A 22,259-nucleotide genomic window follows, 5' to 3' on the forward strand; every position below is an offset into this window, starting at 1 on the left:
CCCTTGCTTGGATGGAATACATCATCCATCACCACGTTTTCTCTATTCTTCCTTTTCATTGTTTTCCCACATGCAAAGCACACATTACTTTCATCCCGCAAACATGAAAGGATGCTGCGCTCACATGGGCCCGGCATCTGGTTGTCGCAAATATTGTTACAGTTTTGTGCATGTATGGAGGAGATGTATACTGTATATCCTCACTTATCCTTTCATTAAATCACAAGCAGTGTGGCCGCTTCTGTAAACATCCACTTCCTCAAGAGCTTTTCTCTCTCCATACCTTTGGACCCCCACTCCCTGGTACCCCTATCTCTTCTTCACCCATCATAACCATCCCCCTTCCCTCGATTTATCTCTATTCCTTCTCCCTTCCTCAGGCCCAGATTCAACTGGACTGCGGAGAGGACAACATCTGCGTCCCTGACCTCAAGCTGGCTGTTTACGGGTGAGAGGAAGTCACCCCTCTATTACTTTACCTGATTCAACAAACACAACTTAAACCCTCCAGTCGGGCTTTGCTAAACAGTTTTCCCCCATACGTGACTGAATTCAAGCTATTCCGAGGCAAGCTCTCTCATTTGTCATGAGAAACACACACCGGCGGGTCTCTCCTTTGCTGCATTTGAATTGATGCATGTTATGTTTCTAGTTAGTGGGGAATAAACGCAAGAAGAAGTGCATAGTTAGCATGAGCAGAAGTTCCAGACTTGGCTGAATAGACAAAGTAAACAGCACTTACTGGAACCACAACACACACTCAATGCAGTATTGATTTACTTATTTTGACCAATGCAGGGAAGTCGAATAAGCTGTGGACTTGAAATTAAGTTGATATGGCTCGGGTGTTAGCAAACAGTTGTCGGTTTACACATTCAGCAGACCCAGAGCGACATTAGCATTCATTAGCAATCAAATGTTCCCTCTTTTTGATCTGTTTTTGGTCTCCCCCACTTTTTGGAACAATGTACGCCTGAATGAGGCCGCTGTAATTAATGACGTGATGATAAACTGTGTTGTCTTTTCTCGTGTTGTCTCTGCTGATTGGTGTATAACTGCAGAGACATTCTACTTTTATTTGTATAGCCTTTATTTAACAGCCGCTGCGTTGAGGGACATGAGGAGAAATTGGGGTAAGACAAAGATCAAAGGGTGTAGGTTTTATTTCAACATGTGTGTGTGGAGGGACACACAAAAAGTTTGAGCGTCCAACACTTTGTTCATCCTCCATATTTATGGTGGAAATAGCTTCATTTATTTTAGGCTTTTCATTAAGTTAGGCGGCAGTTGACCATTTGTATTATACAAATATATTATAATTAACTCCTATGTGTTTGAGCAAGACTTCTGCTCATGTTCAAAACTGCACATTCCAAACATGTCCCACATATTGGTTTTCTCTTCTGCTCTAAAAATATAGTCATAATATTTAAAGAAAGAAAGCGACGTACCCTAAAGTCTGCTTTGCATTACATTATTGCTCTGCTGATATGGAAGTATTCCCTTCAGACTCTGGCCTTTGAATTGCTTGGGAAAGTTTTGGGAAGCTGCTGTGCGCCGCCGTTTATCCGAGGTGGGAAAACGAAACTAACAATTCTGATTAGTTGTGAATCCCAGTATCGTGTGGCTCATTGTCTAAATGTTAACGTCACCACCTCTGATAAAGTTCAGCTCACAGCTGCCTCCGCAAGCTTTTCAGCAAGAAACATCTGGAGTCGGGAGACTTGAAGAGACAGCGACACTAAGCTGCCCCATCATATTATAATAGTATGAATTTATTCTCTAAGTCTCTGATTACTTTTAGTGGCTTTAGCACTCCGTCATTGTTGTTTTGCTAATTTGTGACTGCATTAGATCAGCTGTTTTGATCAAAATTATTGAGAGGGACAATTCAGTAGTCGCTGGATGTTGGTCGGGATATTATGGTCTCTACTAAATTCGAAGCACTTGCGAAGATCCCACGGCCAGAGTCCAACATGGATGTTGCAGTTGCCGTGTGCCTTGCCTATAAGGCTACCAGGTCATCCCAGTTGTCCATGGTTTGATGGTTCCATGTTATCCCACTGATCATTATGGTCTGCATAATACATATATATCAACAGCCTTAATAATATTGAAAAGTCAACTTTTCCAAAGTTTTATGAGGACGTGAATGCTTTCAGACACGTTTTTTGTAAGCCTCGAGGATAAATATAATATGTTTTGATGGGAAAAAGGTAAGCAACGGAGCACAAGTATTGTTACTGTGGTGTTCCTTATGCAGAGAGAGAAAGAGTGAGTTTGGTGAAAGACGATCAAAGACAAAGAGCGTGGTAATGACATTCAGACAAACAAACAGGATTCTGTGACTTGCAGCAGTTTAAGACACAAATGATAGGACAGTGTTTACAGCATGTAGAGGAAGGATTTCACACGAGTAATGATTAATCATTTATCCTCATTCGTATGGGGTCAGATCAGTCTCAATAATTGCAAATGCACACAGAGAGACTTACAAATGCAAACACAACGATTTACAAATGCGCACAGAACAATTTACAAATATGTTCGATTTACAAATGCACACAGAAGGATTTACAAATAAATTAGACTCACAAATGCACGCAGAACGACGTGTCTGTGTTTATTTATTTGTCAATCGCACTGCATTTGTTTGTGGATTCTTCACATGTGTGTGCGGATTTATGAGACTCCCCTGCCGTGGCTAGATTCGCAAATATATATATTTTTAAAACAGACCTATCTGTAGCCAATCAGATGTCGCCCTCATTTTCAACCAATCACATGAGCGTAATTCGCTTTATTTGCGCCTTAGAGGGGCGTGGCTTATTTCCGTGGCTTTACTCCGTGGAAACAGTTATAACTTCCGTCATCCACTATTTCTGCTTTATACTTGTTGTGGACATCCCATAAACGTCGGAACATCTAACGCCCTCATGTTTGGGTTCATAACATTAATATCATATATATATATTTATACACAACATCACCCGTGGGCTCACACAGCTCGGTGACTTTCACCGACGACGTCTGAATGACAGCGGGTGAACTTTTCGCTTCGCTCTATTCGCGTCATTCGTGCCGCACTAAGATTTTCTACAAGATTTACAAGATTATACCGAACTTTCAATGACTTACAACAATGGGGGTGGGGGTGTACATTAATTGTGTATCCCTCTGCAAATTGCGCAACTGTAACGCTGGCAGCCCCGTGGGGAGGGGAGGGGGAGATGCGCTCATGTGATTGGCTGAAAATGAGGGCGACATCTGATTGGCTACAGCTAGGTCTATGTTGAAAAAACGCATTTGCGGATCTATCTACGGCAGGGGAGTCTCATAAATCCACACACACATGTGAAGAATCCACAAACAAATGCAGTGCGATTGACAAATAAATAAACACAGACACGTCGTTCTGCGTGCATTTGTGAGTCTAATTTATTTGTAAATCCTTCTGTGTGCATTTGTAAATCAAACATATTTGTAAATTGTTCTGTGCGCATTTGTAAATCGTTGTGTTTGCATTTGTAAGTCTCTCTGTGTGCATTTGCAATTATTGAGACTGATCTGACCCCATACATTTGTGGGATAATATTTGGCTGCGTCCCTGTCCATTCACAAAGCGAACAAACACACACACACACACACACACACACACACTCTCCTCCCAGCCAGCTCTGCTATGAGGAGTGTTTCACATTATGTGGCCATGTGATTTCTCTCAGCTGCAGAAATACAATCGGTGCGAAAAGTCTCTTGTGAAAACTCAAAAGATCGTCATTTTGTCGCCATGGGACCAAACCTCCAATGTTTCAGCATTTTTCACGAAACAGAATTTCCCTTCGCTGACACACTCTGAAACACGCCGCTTTTTTGTCTTGCTAGTTGAGAATTCGCAAACGGTGGGATGTTTAACATTCACAACCTTGCCACTGGTGCTTTGAATTGTGAACCCCTGGCTTCAATTATGATGTTATGAGCTTCATGGTCCACTGTTATATTTTTCCTCAGAGATTAAAAGTCTGCGTTGTTAACATCCTCAACCGTGCGCTGCGGATTTCTGTCTGTCCTCAGCATCTGCCGAGTGTTGTTGTTCGTGTCGCTTCCTCTGCATTGGCTAAACTTGCCCGGGCATAATTAAAATCATCTGGTGGTTGTCTTACCTAGCGAGGGGTCACTGCGTCCAGACGGGTGGGTTTGGGGGTGGGGAAACAGGGAATGAAAGAGGAACCCTAATTCTGATCCTCAACCAGACTCCCTTCTGCTCAACAGAGACATGAATTTACCACCACAAAGAGTTTGGCGGCTGGGGGGTGGGGGGGGGGGGGGGAGAGAGAGCTGGAGTCGGGAGCGTGTCGAGAGGATTTATCACTCTCACTGAAAGTATGTTTGCACACAGGGGCGTCACTGTGAATGCGGGGGTGGGGGGTGGGGGGGTCGGTTTCCTGAGACAAATCACAGTGATCAGATTTGGGTCATTACCCCGGGTCAGCCACGGACAGATACGCAAGGAGAAAATGGCCTTCGGGGACCGTCTGAAACAGAGGTGCATTGTCTGGAAGGACTTCACGTCCCTGCTTTTCATTAAGTTTTACAATTGCTTCTCTGGCATTTTGCTCATGCTCTGCACAGAGTCACTTCAAATGAGCACAGCAGCAGAGGGAGCACTAACGAAACCCTGCCTGCAAACGGAGGCTGCAAATGTGGGCCACTATTTTCATTTTAATTGCAGTAGATAACAATGGCTTTTGTGTAATAGATACTCTTGTGAAATACTACTTAAAAAAACAATAAAACAAGCGTTTAGAACCATGCAGTAGAGGCTCCGTGAGGTCAACAAACTAACATCATTCTGATGTTTAGCAGGTATTTACATCACGTTCGCCTTCTTAGTTTATCATGCTGGCAAACATACAATTTCTCATTTGCAATGAGGAAAAAAAAGAGTCAAACTGAGGCTGGTCGGAATGTTGTTACTTTTGCAGGTATTTGATTGTTCAGTATTGGACACATTTTTACCTGAAGTTCAGGGATCACTTTAGTTATTACAATTCAAGCTGCGGAGGACGCGGACGTGTGTATCCAATTCCATGACAGTTCATAACCCCGAATATATGTACAATCCCTCTGGTGGTTTCCCAGAATAATTAAAAAGTTTGCTGACTTGCTGATGACAGATGGTCCTCTGAGGACCGCGAATGTGCGCTCAGAAGTTCATGGTGCGCTGTCTAATAGATGTTAAGATGTTTCTATGTGGACCAAAGCGGTGGACCGACAGACCAACATTGCCATTCCGAGAGCCATGGCTGAAACCTTGATTCATCCTAATTTAGTTTTATTTTATTTTACTTTCGGAAGTGTGTTAGGAACTATTTAATCGGAGCCCAAAAGTGTGCAGACCTCCTTTGCGCCCTGCAATAAACCAAACCTTGCCATCAGAATTATTTGTAAGATGCTATAACACATAAAATGGTACTCATGACGGCTTCCAAATGTTCATAGAATGAAAGCAACAACAGAAGGCGATTTTTTATCTTCGCTATAAAACATTTTCTTTTCTCAAGTAACTGATCAAATAATGAAGGAAGTTAAAGAGCAATACTGAAAGGCCTAATATATACTGTATATACAGTATATACTTTATACATTGAATGATATACGTTGATGAAGTTGTTGCACTGTGATGTCTGGTTTCTTAATTCACTTTTCCTCTTGTGTCTGAAACAAAACATCCACACTGGAGTTTCAAGACACATCTAAACCTCACTTGTCAATATTTGTATATTATCAATGGGTCAAATGATTTAGTGTGACATGAAAGGGGGCGCTCTCAGTGTTGAACACATGTGGAATCATCACCTAATTCTGAGGTTTTCCTCAGCTCTACAGAGCATTTAGCATCTTTAAGCTTATTGTTTGTTTTTATGTACCGTCTCCCTTTAAAGAAGAAAACTGCCCCTGTACAACCATTAGATATAACGGTTATATATGTACATTTTAAAGTCAATGGTAAATTACCTGTTCTGTCGTTTAGGTATGAGGTGCTGTCTGGCACACTGCCATACATATTTTTTCATATGTAATTTTTTACTTATAATTACATAAATAGTGCAGATGTTACTGCAATTTGCACACTTGTATGCATGGACGTCCTTATATACTTCTTTTACTTTTTTGTGTGTAAACAACCTTGTTGTGGTTCTCCTCTCCCAGTGACAGAGCAGAAGTTTACCTGGGTGATGAAAACTCCTTGAGTCTGACATTCAATGCCAGGAACGAGGGAGAGGGGGGGGCGTACGAGGCCGAGCTCTACGTGGCGCTTCCCCCAGAGGCCGACTACAGCGGGATAGCACGCAACAATGTGGTGAGCCAGACAACTGTCACTGTAACTTCAGCCAGGGATTTTACAGGTGTTAGTTCTTTATTACTTACTGAAGTATTCATAAGCACAAATAACAAATCTCTGGTTGTTAACAGTGCACAGCATGTTTTGTTCATCCTTTTGGTGTCAAATAAAGCAGCACTTGAAAACAGCGCAATTTTTAAAACAGAGCATTGTTGAAAACAAGCAATATGTTAAAAACAGAGCAATGATAAAAACAGCACAATGTTGAAAACAGCACAATGTTGAAAACAGCGCAATGTTTAAAACAGAGCATTGTTGAAAACAAGCAATATGTTAAAAACAGAGCAATGATAAAAACAGCACAATGTTGAAAACAGCACAATGTTGAAAACAGCACAATGTTTAAAACAGAGCAATGTTGAAAACAGCTCAATGTTGAAAACAGCACAATGTTGAAAACAGAGCAATGTTAATAACAGCACAATGTTGAAAACAGCACAATGTTGAAAACAGAGCAATGTTAATAACAGCACAATGTTGAAAATAGCACAATGTTGAAAACAGAGCAATGTTAATAACAGCACAATGTTAATAACAGCACAATGTTGAAAACAGCACAATGTTGAAAACAGCACAATGTTTAAAACATTGCAATGTTGATAACAGCTTAATGTTGATAACAGCTTAATGTTGAAAACAGCGCAATGTTTAAAACAGTGCAATGTTGAAAACAGAGCAATGTTTAAAACAGAGCAATGTTGAAAACAGCACAATGTTGAAAACAGAGCAATGTTGAAAATAGAGCAATGTTGTTGAAAATAGAGCAATGTTGAAAACAGCACAATGTTGTTGAAAATAGAGCAATGTTTAAAAGCAAACACTCCTATAAGCTGAGATGTCTTAGTTACAAAACTGAAGGCACACTATTTTAAGGCCATGTGTTTAGTTATCCAGGATTCCGATTTGATGTTTTTGTGTCCTCTCCAGAGCTTGACTCAGCTGACGTGCAGCTATGAGGCAGAAAACCAGACCCGCTACCTCCTGTGTGATCTGGGAAACCCCATGAAGTCTGGTACCAGTGTAAGAGTCAACAGTCATGCATGTTGTCTTTGGTCAGTTTTTCTGTCTCAGTACAATTAAGTCAAGTCAAATTGCTCTGGCATGAAGTAATTCATACTCAAAATGTTTTTGGATTGACATGATAAAACATGCAGAAATAGAATATCTCCTGTTTCCAAAAGCAAAGGGATATCTAAGGCCATAAAAAGAGTCCAGCGTCAGTTTGATTATTTAAACAGCTTGTCAACTTTTCATCACCACCAATAGAATCAGCTGTGTGTTAATACGGGGGAGGAGGCCATTTATTTTAGATCTCTTGAAAGCTTCGGTTGGCATGTAGAAAAGTTCTGAGTATGTGGAAAAAAGAACAAAAAACAAATGAACTCAGACATCTCTCCTCTGTTTTTTTTATATTATTCATTTCTCATGTTCCTTGAAATTAATTGTGTACGTTTCCTGTGGGTCATTGCCTAGTTATGGGCCGGCCTCCGGTTCACGGTGCCCAGACTGAAGGACACTCACAATACTGTACAGTTTGAGCTCCAAATACGAAGGTAGGTCACTTTCTTTCAGACAGTACATTCATGTGTGGTATCTGCCAGTCCTCTGATGTCCAAACACAATCTTATGCAGGTGTATTCGTGATTTAGTTTTATTTTGAAGCAGTGTAGTAGCACCAATTGATGTCATAATTACCTGAAAAATCTTCTGTTCTCTTCTGTTCTCTTAACCTGAACGAAAATGTAATAACATACTGTGATAAACTGTGAAAACTGATATTGTATTAACATTTTGTTGTCAAAATGTTGTCTTTCTGTCGTAGTAAAAATGCAAACAACTCAGAGAGTGAGGTGGTGCTGTTTGAGCTGGCGGTGGCTGCCATGGCTGACGTCATTTTGCAAGGGTGAGGCTTCAATGCCAACTCTTCCACTCCATCACTGCATTAACATTTTGTAATTGTTTCTTATCATTGTGGGCCCTGCCAAGTTAACTGCCCCAAATAAAACAAAAAACGATTTTCTATTTCAGTGTTTCTCGCCCAGACAAAGTCATCTTTCCCCCTCCAAACTGGAGCATTACTCAGAGTCTGAGGGGAGAGCGGGACATCGGCCCTGAGCTTCAGCAGGTCTATGAGGTATGCCGACACAGTTCTTACTGCGTTCACATATCTGTTTTAAGTTTAAAATGTAAACATCTACGTTGAATGTTTATTCAGGGACTATAATCATTATTAATGTTATTTTAATTTTTGCTGAAGGGAGGGAACAGTAATGGGTCTTTTGTTTATTTTTTTTTAACCCCATGTTTAGATTTTATTTTGGCTTCAAATAGTTACAGAAACAAAATGTATTACCTTATGCAGAGGTCAACACACTTGGCTCTGTAAAAGGGCTCTATATTCCCTCACCACAATCAAACAAGTATTTTCCAGGACTTAAATGTCCATATTGAGAAACACAATCCATGTGGAGCTAATTAGTGAATACTGATTGAACAATATCTCGGACCAAGAAAAAGGCATTCGCTGAAATGTTTGGGGGCAGTGACAACGCCACAGTCAAAACAATTGAAATCATGAAATGTGACATTTTAAAATAAAAAGTAACATGAATTAATAATATTTAAATCAAATAATAATGTGTATTATGATTTAAATGTATTTACTTTATTATTTAAGAAAATAAAACAACAAATATATTTCACTTTGTTATCACTTATTTAGTCATGTAATATTTAACACTTTCGGCTCCATAATAAATATATTGTTTGGTGGGATGTTGCCAAGTCAAGGGTAGGGTCTTAATAATTATAATAATGATAATAATAAAATAGTCTTGTTTTTTTTATAAACCAATCCTCACCCCCAATCATTTTTGCACAGTCCTCAAGGCAAACACAAATAAATGCATCTATCGTTATATAACCTGCATCAGGATGTGCAACGCGGCCGTCCTTCGTTGAGGATTAATTTCGACACCAAAAAGCTATTTGTGTCTCCCTTTATGTTCACGGGGTGTTTTCAAAAACAGCAAACGAAGCAAAAGTCCCAACCCAACCTCTCTCTTTCAGTTAGTGAATAACGGTCCCAGCGTGGTCAGCCAGTCCACTTTAGAGGTGCGGTGTCCTCTGAGGGCTCACGGCCACGAGCTGCTCTACCCCGTGGAGGTGGTCACCGAGGGCCCGCTCAGCTGCTCCTCCAAACACACCTTCAATGCACTGAAACTCAAGGTGAGGACACACAAACAACAATGAGGAAATACAAACAAAAAACACACATCTCGGGTGGCATCGTGAAACCATTACCCTTGACCTATTCTTGGCCTTGGACATTTGATTGTTTGCTAATGACTCGATGTGTCGATGTGTTTATGCATGCAGCTCCAGCCTCCAGCAGCAGGGCTGAAATCCAGCGCTGAGCACCTGATCCGGAGGAGGGAGGTGTACAGAGATCTTCTGGCGGAACAAGGAAACTTGGTGAGACAACATGGAAAAGAAACAGAACTCCAGTTGTCAAACTGAACAGGAAAATGTTTTCTGCCGAGCTGCTGTAATACCGGTCTGTGTTTTGTCCATGGACACTTCATTTACAGGCGCACACACACATGTACATTCCATATTCCTATTGACTACATTAAAGGAGTACTTTACTGATTTCGCATTGCCTCTTGTGATGGACAGTTACAAAGATGAGGATCAAAAGTGATGCAGCAGAACCAGAGATAGCGTCTTTTTTTATTTATTACATGCATTCGACAGTCCAGACGGAGATTCGGTTGCATTGTGCTAAAACATTTTGTTTCCAAATTGAGGACTTTTTATTGAATTTCTTCACAGCTTTTCTCATGCGATACTTCAAAATGTGTTGATGGAAACTCAGCCAATGTATCTTTATTGGGATTTTTGTAATTTATTTTTTACCTTGGCAGACCTTGCTAATTTTGAAGGGTCAACTAACAAAATAACCCATTTTGGGTGGATACCTTTTCTTTTCAAACCTTCTTGAGAACAGGTGTTCCTCATAAGGATAGACAAGTTGACTCCACGTGTCCCATGAAGAAACCCAGGAGGTGTTTGTTCTCCTCCTCGACTCAGCATGTGGAGGGGATCATGGTGACACTGTTCTCTCCAAACGAAACCACAACAGAGGCTCTTTAAATTGAGTCAATAGCTCTTGTGTTGGCACATTCATGTATTTTATTTAGACCAAAATAGTCCAGTCGGATTGTAGGAAGAGGTAGCACCGGCCTCTGAACTGGAATTATAATGAGATTATTTCTTTCAACAGAGGAAATGGGGAAAGCTATAATGAGCTCTGGTCGACATCTGCTGTTTGCTGGGATCGTTTGCGAGATGAAGTTAATTGGGTTTCTTTTCATATGGCTTGCGTCACTGACTGTAACGTTGGACAGTTAATGTCTTATGGCATTCAAATTAACCAGCTTTAAAATCTTTCCAAGCAGCCATGATCCACCGAAATTACTATTGAAACTGTTTACCCCCCTAAAAATAGCCAGAGACACATATCACTTGGCATTGCACAAAAACAACTCTGAAGGGAACAAACGAACAAAGGCCCCGCTAAACGTTGCCAGCAATTAAAAACTCAGATGAGGATAATCGAGGGAAAAGCATCTCCGGAAATAGACGATGAGAGGGACATAAGATTAGGGGGTTGATCACTTTCTTGGAAGTATTCAGATCCCCAAAGTAACAACATCGCAATGTGAAAACTACAGATACAAGTTGTGAATTGAAAATGTCAGCAACATGTCTCTCACAATTAGGTTGGAGCCACAGTTCACCCCTACTACCTATCTACGTTCTACCCTTTTACTAACCACTGCATCAAAAATGTCTTTTAAATAAGGATTTTTAAGTAGAATAGATGTCGTCTATTATTCCCGTACTAAAATGTCCATTTATATTTGATGATTTCTGCAGCAGAAGCTGCAGCAGATTCATTTTGGTTTGAGGGTTCGTGGCCCACATCAACCAAACCAGTCAGTTATGACAATGAATAGTGCTGGGTCTGTATGTGTGTGTGACGGTGGCTTTGTCCCTCTACGCAGACGTGCTCGGCGGTGGAGTGCTGGCTGCTGCAGTGTCATGTTGGGCTGCTGGAGAGAGGCGCCAACGTCATCCTGACTTTACGCTCCAGACTGTGGGCCGAGACCTTCATCGAGGTGAGGCGACGGGATGCGCATGCGCCACTCTGCACATTTGGTCAGGGAAACACAGGCCAATCCGTGGTCTTGTGCTGCCCTCTGTCGGCCAGGTTATCGAACTACAATTACAGATGTGCGTCCTAACACTCCATGCTAATTTTATACAGTATTTACCACACTATTCATAGTAGCCTGTAGATAAGATAATATCATCCTGTATTAGTCCTGCAGTGGGGAAATGTACAGGATATAAGCAGTTATATTGGCAGCAAACAACACATTATGTGGTAAACGGTATGGGGCCTTAGACAAGATGCTACAGACATCTCTACAGCCTGATGAATAGCACTACCGGTTAGAGGAGAAATATGTATTTTTGAAGTGAACTGTCCCTTTAAGATACTGGCACATTCCAGCACATTCCAGCCTTTTCTTTATACGCCCTTTTTAAAATGTTTGTTTGCGTGTCCACAGAGGGCCTATAAGCAGTATGTTCTAGAGTGCTCTGTCCAGTACAAGGTGGACAGGATGCCGTATTCTATTCCTCCCAAATTCAAGCCATCAGGATCCAAAAAGGTAACTTCCTATATATTTATATTGAAATGTTGGTGAAAATGGTACAAATCTGCAGAGGCTCATCTGATTGCTGCGGTTTCCTGTGGTTCAGGTGGTGACGACCGTGCTGTGGAACAAGCCGGACAGTCCTTTCCCCGTTCCAGTGTGGATCATAATCCTGGCTATTCTAGCTGGGTTGTTATTACTCGCCCTGCTCATATATTTGCTATACAAGGTAAAATGACGATAAAGATATGTTTCTGGCTGGCATTTGTTAAAATATAAAATCACGACACTTTAGATACAGTTAAGGGTGGTGTTACTACAGGGTCCAAATGACAGAGGTCTACAGGTCTACTGAGAAACGGACAACTGCAGATGACAAATGACCACAGAGACACACAATCACAATTAAGAGTCACCAAAACAACCACAAAAAGACGAAAACAAAGATGTGCAAAAGGACTACAAAGAGACAACAGAACTACAAAAAGACCAAACAACTACAAAGAGACACAACACAACCACAAGAAAAGATGCAAAATGATTGCAAAGACACACAAAACACAGATAGATGCAAAACCACTACAAAGACACACACACTAGCCACAAAGAGACGTATAACCACTACAAAGAGACAAATACTGTCCACAAAGAGACGTATAATCACTACAAAGAGACAGATAATGTCCACAAAGAGACGTATAACCACTACAAAGAGACTGATACTGTCCACAAAGAGACGTATAACCACTACAAAGAGACAGATAATGTCCACAAAGAGACGTATAACCACTACAAAGAGACAGATAATGTCCACAAAGAGACGTATAACCACTACAAAGAGACAGATAATGTCCACAAAGAGACGTATAACCACTACAAAAAGAGATACTGTCCACAAAGAGACGTATAACCACTTCAAAGAGACAAATACTGTCCACAAAGAGACGTATAACCACTACAAAGAGACAGATACTGTCCACAAAGAGACGTATAACCACGACAAAGAGACTAATACTGTCCACAAAGAGACGTATAACCACTACAAAGAGACTAATACTGTCCACAAAGAGACGTATAATCACTACAAAGAGACTAATACTGTCCACAAAGAGACGTATAATCACTACAAAAAGAGATACTGTCCACAAAGAGACGTATAACCACTTCAAAGAGACAAATACTGTCCACAAAGAGACGTATAACCACTTCAAAGAGACAGATACTGTCCACAAAGAGACGTATAACCACTTCAAAGAGACAGATAATGTCCACAAAGAGACGTATAACCACTTCAAAGAGACAGATAATGTCCACAAAGAGACGTATAACCACTACAAAGAGACAGATACCGTCCACAAAGAGACGTATAACCACTACAAAAAGAGATACTGTCCACAAAGAGACGTATAACCACTTCAAAGAGACAGATAATGTCCACAAAGAGACGTATAACCACTTCAAAGAGACAGATAATGTCCACAAAGAGACGTATAACCACTACAAAGAGACAGATACCGTCCACAAAGAGACGTATAACCACTACAAATAGAGTAATACTGTCACAAAGAGATACAAAATATCCACAGAGAAAGAGACACAAAACAGCTACAAAAACATTTAAGTGGCCTTGTTCCAAGTGTCTCGCTCCAACATGGGTGGGGGACTTTTTACATTGTCTCATACTCTGTCTATGCAATTTGGGATGATGTTTTAGCAATTTCTCGATAAAATATATTTTAGCTCAAAAAGAGTTGAATTTGATAGAAACAAACTCATTACTAGGCCACGGTGGACCAACATCAGAAATGCTTTTTTCTATGAAGTACAGTTTTTTGCAAAACGATAATCTGTACAATGTGTTATGTAAACAAGCGTGTAAAACCTGTGAAAGAGATTGGGATTAGTCCTTTCTACACATAGCTCCCCACAATTGGTACGATTGAGTGGTATCTAATCTTCCTCTCTCCATTTTTCCCTCCAGATGGGCTTCTTTAAAAGGTCCGATCCGTACGGCACCACCATGGAGAAGGCCCAGCTCAAACCCCAGGCGTCCTCTGAAGCCTAGATCCGAGTCGGAGCCTCCCCTGCAGCTGCTCCAGAGAACTGGAATCATCGTCTCTCTTTTGCCAAACAAATAAGGGAACTAGCTAATGGGAAAAAAGCAGGCAGGCAACCCATTTATGAACGGACAGCTACGGGCGCTGCATCACCGGACCAGCGCCAAAAAGCCAAAGCAGGAAAGACCACAAGGGTCGTGTGGTCGAATATTAACTGCTGTTCCGGACACGACGGCAACGAGGGTTCGCCCCGTAAGAAGCTCATCTCTGCGGAAAGAAATGCTTTGTTTGGAATTTACTCCTTGCATTGTGTTGACCCAGAAAGGATTAGAACTTCAGGGCCTATATCAGTACAGGAAAATAAATGCACCTCCAACAAAAGGCACTAACGCTATAGTATTTCTCTATCCTAAAAGCTGCACTCAAGCCATGTTTGCAATCCCAGCGTTCAATATGTATGTGTATGATTCATCCACCACTCTTTATTTATGGCACAGTGTTTTCCCTTTTGGTTGTTGAATGTTGTACTGTGCCGTCTGCAGGACAATCCTGATGAAACTGCAACACTTAACTTGAACTAACCCTCTCCCATATTGGGAGTTTTTTTGTGTATGTCGTGTTGTATGTAATGTGTTCATTGCATTGTGACCCATTGGTGTTGTGGCCCAAAATAAAAGCATCATTTTGTATACTCACCAACAAAGTTATCTATGTGCTACTTTAGGAGATTAATATATAAATGTGTTCATCAGTTTTCCATTGGTAATCGCAAAAAACTGCATTACTTTACTGAGTATTCAACTACATTTCCTCTGCAGTTGATATATGTTACAACCAATATACATAGCTTGTCCTCTGATGCCTTTGGGTGCTATCACAAAAGTTTGTATCTTTCATTCTTTCCACAATTGTTTCCACATGTTTTCTGAATCTTTGGCTCAACACAAAACCACAGACATAAAACTCGGCAAATCTCGGTAGCCATTACTAAATACTAAGGTGTATTAATTATATTTAATAAAAGAATAACAGGAGACACTTTTATTGCCTGAGCCTCGGTAATTAATCAGATACGATTAGATTGCCTTCTTTTGTGGTGGAAGGAGTCCTCAGATCCATAAAAGGAGCAAAACTACACTGAAAAAGTCCTCAGATCCTTACTTTAGTAAAAATAAAAGTAGCATATTATTACCAGTGCATTCATGTGTATGTTACTGCTCAATCAGGTGATACAAAAGATGGGCATGGATGGAAAAAGCAAGAGCAATGGGCCGATAAGCATGTTTAGTCCTCCGGGGCACAATAACCTTTCTTCTTCAACCCGTGCTCCTCCAGGGTGGTGGTGAGGAGCCTGGAATACTCCTCAATTGGTCCCACTCTTGGTGCAGGATGGCCTCCCACGGTCAATGATGTCTGGGGTTCGGGCAGTAAAGCGATGGCGATGGCGATGGCGCTCCCGGAGGTTTATCCACCACGTCTGGCCAAGCACGGTTTTCGGTGTTACAAATGATCATTAAGTGAAAACAGGGATGATGTGACTGATATAAACTCTTTTTTTTATGAAAGCATGTATGTCAATGAACTTGGCACAAGCCTGGTGGCTCAAAGTGTCAGGGCTCCCCCTGGCTTTGGCCTACATGGTGTCACTCAAAGAGACACCTAACATTCAGGAAGACAACCACAACTACAACAAAGAGACACAACATGACTACAAAGAAACACAAAATGGCTACAAGGAACCACACCATGACTACAAAGAAACACAAAATGACTACAAAGGGACACAACATGACTACAGAGACACAAAACAACTACTAAGAGACTCAAAGTGACCACAAAGAGACACAAAACTACAACAAAGAGACACACCATGACTACAAAAGAGGCACAAAATGACTACAAAAGAGGCACAAAACAACTACAAAGGGACACAACATTACTACAAAGAGATACAAAACATCTACAAGGAAACACAACATGACCACCAGGGGCCCACTCTCTCGTAATCTGCCCATGCATGAAAGAAAAGACTTCAAGCATTAGGCAGGTTCTGTTCTGAAGGTAAACTATTTTACAATTGACTCTGTGTGCAATGTGATTCTTTAGAGAACATTTGGTGATGCATGGTATGCAAATACAAATGTCTTTTCTCCGGAAAGAAAACACGGAGCAGGGTTATCATACATGCTGACACTATTAATATCTATCGTGAGGTGGGTTTCTGTGCTCTTGTGCTGCGTGTAATCTTCTTGGACACGCAGGTAGATGAAGACGGACGGGTGCACGTGGACGTCGCATACGGGGTTGGAGTTCATCCTCCGCTTTATTTTGTAGACACTTCGGGAGAACCAAAGACAACCGCAACAAAATATTGATCAAATGAGATCATTATTGCAAATAATATTGTAGTAAATGTTTTAGTATAATAGTTTAAGGTAAGTTAGGTATAATAGTTTATGTTACGTTCAGTTAAGTTTAAGTTAAGCTTAAGTTAGTTTAAGTTTAAAAGATACTATGACTTTTGTGACATACTGTTCTAAGCCTTTTTTCAATTCAGTTTATTTTGTATAGCCCAATATCACAAATTACAAATTTGCCTCAGAGGGCTTTACAATCTGTACACATACAACATCCCTGTCCCAGGACCTCACATCGGATCAGGAAAAACTCCCCAAAAATCACATGGAAAAAAGGGAAGAAACCTTCAGGAGAGCAACAGAGAAGGATCCCTCTCCCCAGATGGACAGATGCAATAGATGTCATGTGTACAGAATGAACAGCATTACAGAGTTACATAAACACATTACATGAATATGACAATGTATGAATGGACCTCCAATCCATGAAACAGAAGGAGGTAGAGAGGAGGGGGCGGGGCATCAGCAGGGCCAACGCGGGAGGCCGGCTCACCTCCAGGTCCAATGGACCCTATGAGACGTGAAGTCACAAAGACTCCGGGGAGGAAGCAGAGTTAATAAGGTGCAATGGAGAGATGTAAATTCATCCATAAGGAGAGAGAGAAGAGGAGATAGGTGCTCAGTGTATCCTAAAACATCCCCCAGCAGCATATAAGCCTATAGCAGCATATCAAGGGGCTGGACCAGGGCAAACCTGATTCAGGCCTAACTATAAGCACTATCAAACAGGAAAGTCTTAAGTCTATTCTTGAATGAGGTGACTGTGTCTGCCTCCCGGACTGAAAGTGGAAGCTGGTTCCATAAAAGAGGAGCTTGATAACTGAAGGCTCTGGCTCCCATCCTACTTTTTAGGACTCTAGGAACCACGAGTAGCCCCGCATTTAGTGAGCGCAGCTCTCTAGTGGGGCAATATGGTACTACAAGCTCCTTAAGATATGATGGTGCATCACCAATCAAGGCTTTGTAGGTGAGGAGAAGAATTTTAAATGTGATTCTTGATTTTACAGGGAGCCAGTGCAGAGCAGCTAATACAGGAGTAATGTGATCTCTTTTCAATACGTTTTTTGAAACTTTTGACATAATACTATGACTTTTAAACATTCTATACTTTTTGTAGATTGGCTATCATCTCTTTTTATGATTTATTTCCAGATTTTTTGACGTAGTATGCTATGTTTTTTTTATAACTATTTTTGACTTACTAAACAAATTTTTTTCCCAACATATTCAATGACTTTTTCACGTTTCTCTTTGACTTACTATACAATGACATTTTTAAGACTTTACGACATACTGTACATGTTTTTTTTTAAATTACTACTACATCTCATAGTAACAGCTCTGTTAACATGTGCAACATAAACTGTAAAGAAGAGCACATTTCCTTCCACTGCTGGTGTTGATGCGTTTGCTCTCACTAACATTAGTGCTGAGTGTGTGCATGTGTGGTTCTGCTGAGTTCTGCTGGATGGATGCTTTCCCCCGACCCGCAGATCGGATGTTTTGTGTCTCTCCTCGTCCTCTGCCTCCCTCCCTCCCTCACTGCATCAGTGTGTGTGTGCTCCCCAGCTATAAAAGCTACAGTGTCACGAGGGTGCTATCCTGCAGAGGAGCTCAAGTGTAACACAGAGGAGGAGACGGACGAAACAGAAGACTGCATTTGCCTTCCCCCCAGCTGTGAGTAACATGTTTTCCCTCTTTTGTATTTAGATGGGAGAGGAGTGTGTCATTTAACGCAGGGCATGACATTAACGTGCATGCACTGCCCCTTTTATGCCTCTGACTATGAGTCTGTAGGGGCAGATGACTCAGCTGTTTGTGTGCGGAGCATCGGTGAGCCTTGAAACGCAGGACAAATATGCAACTAAGTCACAGAGGTAGTAGTCCATAATCGTATCTGTTCCATGGGACTCAGATACACATCTTCATGGACACATCATTTGTGTTTGACTTCATTAAATATACACAAACCATGAAGTAAACAAAAGTTGGGCACAAAGGCACAGAAATTGATGGAAATTAAGAAAGAATTAGGAATATTTGGGGGTTTTGGATTTGGTATGTACACTACACATGAGGGGGTATGGTTTAGAGAAAGTTAAAAGAAAAATATATTAGTCATATCTTTTCCTATGTTGAATAATGTCAACTGAGGACACCCTCAGAACGGGCCCTCGACCCACTGGTTACCGCGGCAACGTGCTGTCCAGAGTAGGCTTTCCTGCTGACCCTGTGATACCTCCTATTCAGCATGTTCATCTGTTGTGCTGTGAGTCAGCAGACAGGGTATTAGTGTTGTGGTGTGTGTGTGTGACTTTTATTCTGGACCTTTTTTTGCTGGACCCAAAACCGTGTCCGTCAGTACCCAAGCGGTGTGTGGCTCCAGGGATTTCTTGTTGATTTAACTGAAGACCTCAAACATTTCAAACTTGGCCTTAATTTTGAACTCAACGTCACACCCCTGCAAAAGTTTTGTTACTGCATCTTGCACGGTTGTGCAAATCTATACATTGACAGAAATATAAGACCTTCACAAAGTCCTCGCAAGGTGCAAACAATGCCACTGGTGTGGTGACGAACCGATGCCCGACTAGAGCCAGGCGGATTGGATCCAGACCGCCCAATAAAAACTGCAGCAGAGACAATTCATTGATCTGACTTGCTGTTTCTTCTTTCTGCAGGCTGTGCCTGAACAAGTAATCATGGGCAAAAACCTGCTGAAGAATCCCAGTGGGGAAGGTAAGGGGTCATGTGAAAATGTTAGCATTCTGTGTGTCCCTGAACTTTTCAAAGTATGAAATAGGCAAAAAACAAGGTGAAAATCAAATCTAAGTTTCTTGGTGTGGCGTCTCCTTCGCCTCATTGTGGTGTCCCAAGCCGCCACCTGCTTATTTCTGAGGCCGGAAAACACCCACTGGTACTTGATGGTTGGCGAGAAGTGCAGTTGAGCCCATTCCAAAACCGAATAAAGACTTAAACAATGAAGAATCACTGGTTGATTTAAGAAATAAAAAAAAAGGTGCGACAGACTGATTACCGCCCCCCCCTACCCCTCCTGCTGTATGGGGAGTTTAGCAAGTGGACAAACATCCATCCTCTAATCTGAGCACTTGAGTGTGCACACAAACATCTCTGACTGTAAATAGCTTCGCTTTGATCTAAATAGAAACCACTCGCTGCTAATTGGTTACCACTTTATAGTTCAACATTCTCATTCCACTTTAGTGGATTTGAACTCGACTCAGTAAAACATGATACTGTACATGGTAGAAAGCGCACAATACTGCCGTCGGCAGCCTGAGACTGTGCATTTCCCTCCCAGAGCAGCTGGAATTCTGGGACCTGACAGAGAACGGTGGGAGTCAGTGGAAGGTGGAGGACATGCCGGGAGACTGCGGATACGACTTCTGCATGGACGGAGTGACCACATACTTTGCAACCTCCTTCGAGTGAGTGTTTATTACCGCATGTGTCTCGTCACGGGACCATTTTTTTATACAAGAAATACAATGTGCTGCTCAACACAGCGGCACTTTGTATCTACGGGCCTTCTGTACATGTTTATAAGCCACATTCCAATTCAATATATAATATAATTATATTATATGATATATAATACAAACTGCTTTAGAAGATAGGTATAAGGAGGAATAAAAAAATAATTAAGTTGGAACTATAATCCCAAAGAATTTTAATTTCTCATATTTATGAAAAAATAATAATAAGCAGTTCCTCACACGATGGGGAACAGTTGTTGTATATGTTGATTTATAATTTAAAGAAATTCAGCTTTGAAAACTTAATTATGGTTACAGAAATCATCCCCAAAATAAGTCAAACCATGATTTTTTTTAAAGGAGAATTATTATTATTATTTCTGTTTTAATTATAGGCTATCTTGAGTTTGCTTATACAGTATTATCACAAATATTGTTTTTTTTCAAGATGACAATAGTATAAAGAATATATATAATTTCCCCAAATTATCCATTATCAATTATATATATAGACAGTATGATGTATACTTATTTCTCATTTTTTAATACTTCAATATTTTCTTTTATCATTCTTTTCTATCAAAACCATGCATAATCCAAAAAAACGTATTTTCCTAGGCTGTGTCTGAAGAGACAGGTGATCGACCTGTTAGCGGAGGATTACTCCAGCGAACAGCTGGACGCTCAGCCGTCCGTCACAGTGGACGACTGGTGAGACGAGTGGACTCACGCGCACGTGCACACCTTCTGTAAGCGGCGCCCGTCACTGGTTAACGGACATCTTGTTGCGCAGGTACTGCGGGAGGACGGATTCTGGCTGCACCTACCAAATGGCCGTGAGTCTGCTGGATGAGAACCAAGAGGTCGTAAAGGAGTTCAAACCTGAGCCGGTGACCCTCGACCCCGACACTGACGACTGCTCGTGGAAGCAGGTACACTGCAGCCTTAAGATCAGAGAAACATTGTGGTCTGGATTAAAAGGACGACTACGTTAAGGTTCAGAAAGGTCATGGTTGACACCGTCGTACAGATCACAGTGGTTTTGTCTCTCTCTCTCTCTCTCTCTCTGTGTGTGTGTGTGTGAACTCCAGGTCAATCATACATTTACCGACTACGGCCCCGGTGTGCGTTTCATCACCTTTGAACACGGAGGACAAGACACCAAGTTCTGGGACGGTTGGTTCGGCGTCCGAGTCACCGGGAGCTCCGTTACGGTCCAGGTCTGAACGAGAGGAAAACGGGGGCCAAAAGGAGACGTGGAACCACGTAGTTCTGAACACTGAAAGGCAGATGGGGGGTGGGTGGGGGCGAGGGAGGGAGGGTGGAGAACTGGAGTAATGCAAAGACTCCAGGGTGGAGTGTAGGTCTCCGGGTTTCAAGAGGACCGGCTTCGCCTTGCACGTATATCGTGCATAATGCTGTTCATGCTGTGGAAACTTACTGCTTCTATGAATACTGTACTTAGAAAAGAATAAATAAAAAATGGTGGCAGAGCAGCTTTACTAACTTTAAAATATAATAAAGTACTGCTTGCAACGCAGTGATTAATTGGTGGAGGAACTCTCAAATTGGAATTAAAATGATGAAATAAATGTTCAATGACATCGTTGCCTGTGTTGTCAAGTTGGTGTCCAAGTACATGTACTCAATGTTCGAGGTACTTGTAGTTCACTCGAGTATAACCCATTTTATGCCACTTTATACTTCCACTTACGTAAATTTCAGTGCAGTGCTTGAGTACAAATATGTACAGTAGCTATTTTAACTGATGATTTAATATAAATTATCAGTTGTATCAGTATGTACTGCATATTGCCTACTAAAAGAACAACTAAGTATGCCTTTACTACTCTCACTAAAGTACGCTCAAGCGATGCGTCTTCTCTGAATCACATGACCTCTCTCCAGCTCTCCTCTAATCATATGGACGCTGATAATGGTTTCAACGCTTTCTATTCCACTTCCTTTTACTTCAAAATAAGAGCGTACTGTTACTCAAGATGACTTTTGTTCAAAGGGCTCATTTAGCTGGATTTGAATTAACAGGATTATTTCAGTCTGATGCTAGCATGTTAGCCTGAATTAGTTAAACCACATTTGAAGAACAGTTACAAAGGAAGTTAAGATTGGACACGCCATTTTACTTCAGTATGTGG

General features: G+C 41.3%; 2 protein-coding genes across 3 annotated transcripts in view; both read left to right on the forward strand.

Annotated features, from left to right (window-relative positions):
* LOC117730352 (integrin alpha-5-like) overlaps positions 1 to 14,884 on the forward strand; it is a 42,459-nt gene extending 27,575 nt beyond the window's left edge. For both annotated transcript variants that reach the window (XM_034532023.1, XM_034532024.1), the window contains exons 19-30: positions 381 to 448; positions 6,214 to 6,364; positions 7,334 to 7,426; positions 7,880 to 7,959; positions 8,229 to 8,309; positions 8,435 to 8,540; positions 9,476 to 9,634; positions 9,785 to 9,880; positions 11,476 to 11,589; positions 12,046 to 12,147; positions 12,239 to 12,361; positions 14,114 to 14,884. In XM_034532023.1, the coding sequence (XP_034387914.1) occupies positions 381 to 448; positions 6,214 to 6,364; positions 7,334 to 7,426; positions 7,880 to 7,959; positions 8,229 to 8,309; positions 8,435 to 8,540; positions 9,476 to 9,634; positions 9,785 to 9,880; positions 11,476 to 11,589; positions 12,046 to 12,147; positions 12,239 to 12,361; positions 14,114 to 14,197 (1,257 nt within the window). In that variant the 3' untranslated portion in view covers positions 14,198 to 14,884. The remainder of the gene's footprint in view (positions 1 to 380; positions 449 to 6,213; positions 6,365 to 7,333; positions 7,427 to 7,879; positions 7,960 to 8,228; positions 8,310 to 8,434; positions 8,541 to 9,475; positions 9,635 to 9,784; positions 9,881 to 11,475; positions 11,590 to 12,045; positions 12,148 to 12,238; positions 12,362 to 14,113) is intronic.
* A 3,310-nt stretch (positions 14,885 to 18,194) lies between these two features.
* On the forward strand, positions 18,195 to 21,365 carry fbxo2 (F-box protein 2). The gene is made up of 6 exons (XM_034533491.1): positions 18,195 to 18,283; positions 19,288 to 19,345; positions 19,929 to 20,055; positions 20,722 to 20,814; positions 20,897 to 21,035; positions 21,195 to 21,365. Exons 2-6 carry the CDS (start codon positions 19,309 to 19,311, stop codon positions 21,327 to 21,329), a joined length of 531 nt encoding a protein of 176 aa, XP_034389382.1. The 5' UTR covers positions 18,195 to 18,283; positions 19,288 to 19,308; the 3' UTR covers positions 21,330 to 21,365.
* The last annotated feature ends 894 nt before the right edge of the window (positions 21,366 to 22,259 follow it).

The sequence above is a fragment of the Cyclopterus lumpus genome, chromosome 5, assembly GCF_009769545.1.
Source record: "Cyclopterus lumpus isolate fCycLum1 chromosome 5, fCycLum1.pri, whole genome shotgun sequence".
NCBI classification, from domain to species: domain Eukaryota; kingdom Metazoa; phylum Chordata; class Actinopteri; order Perciformes; family Cyclopteridae; genus Cyclopterus; species Cyclopterus lumpus.

Excerpts from the sequence above, each read along its gene's own strand:
- fbxo2 (XM_034533491.1), top strand. The coding sequence starts at position 19,309 with ATGGGCAAAAACCTGCTGAAGAATCCCAGTGGGGAAG. Across the intron at positions 20,056-20,721 it reads TACTTTGCAACCTCCTTCGA|GCTGTGTCTGAAGAGACAGG; the intron begins GTGAGTGTTTAT and ends GTATTTTCCTAG. Across the intron at positions 20,815-20,896 it reads TCCGTCACAGTGGACGACTG|GTACTGCGGGAGGACGGATT; the intron begins GTGAGACGAGTG and ends CTTGTTGCGCAG.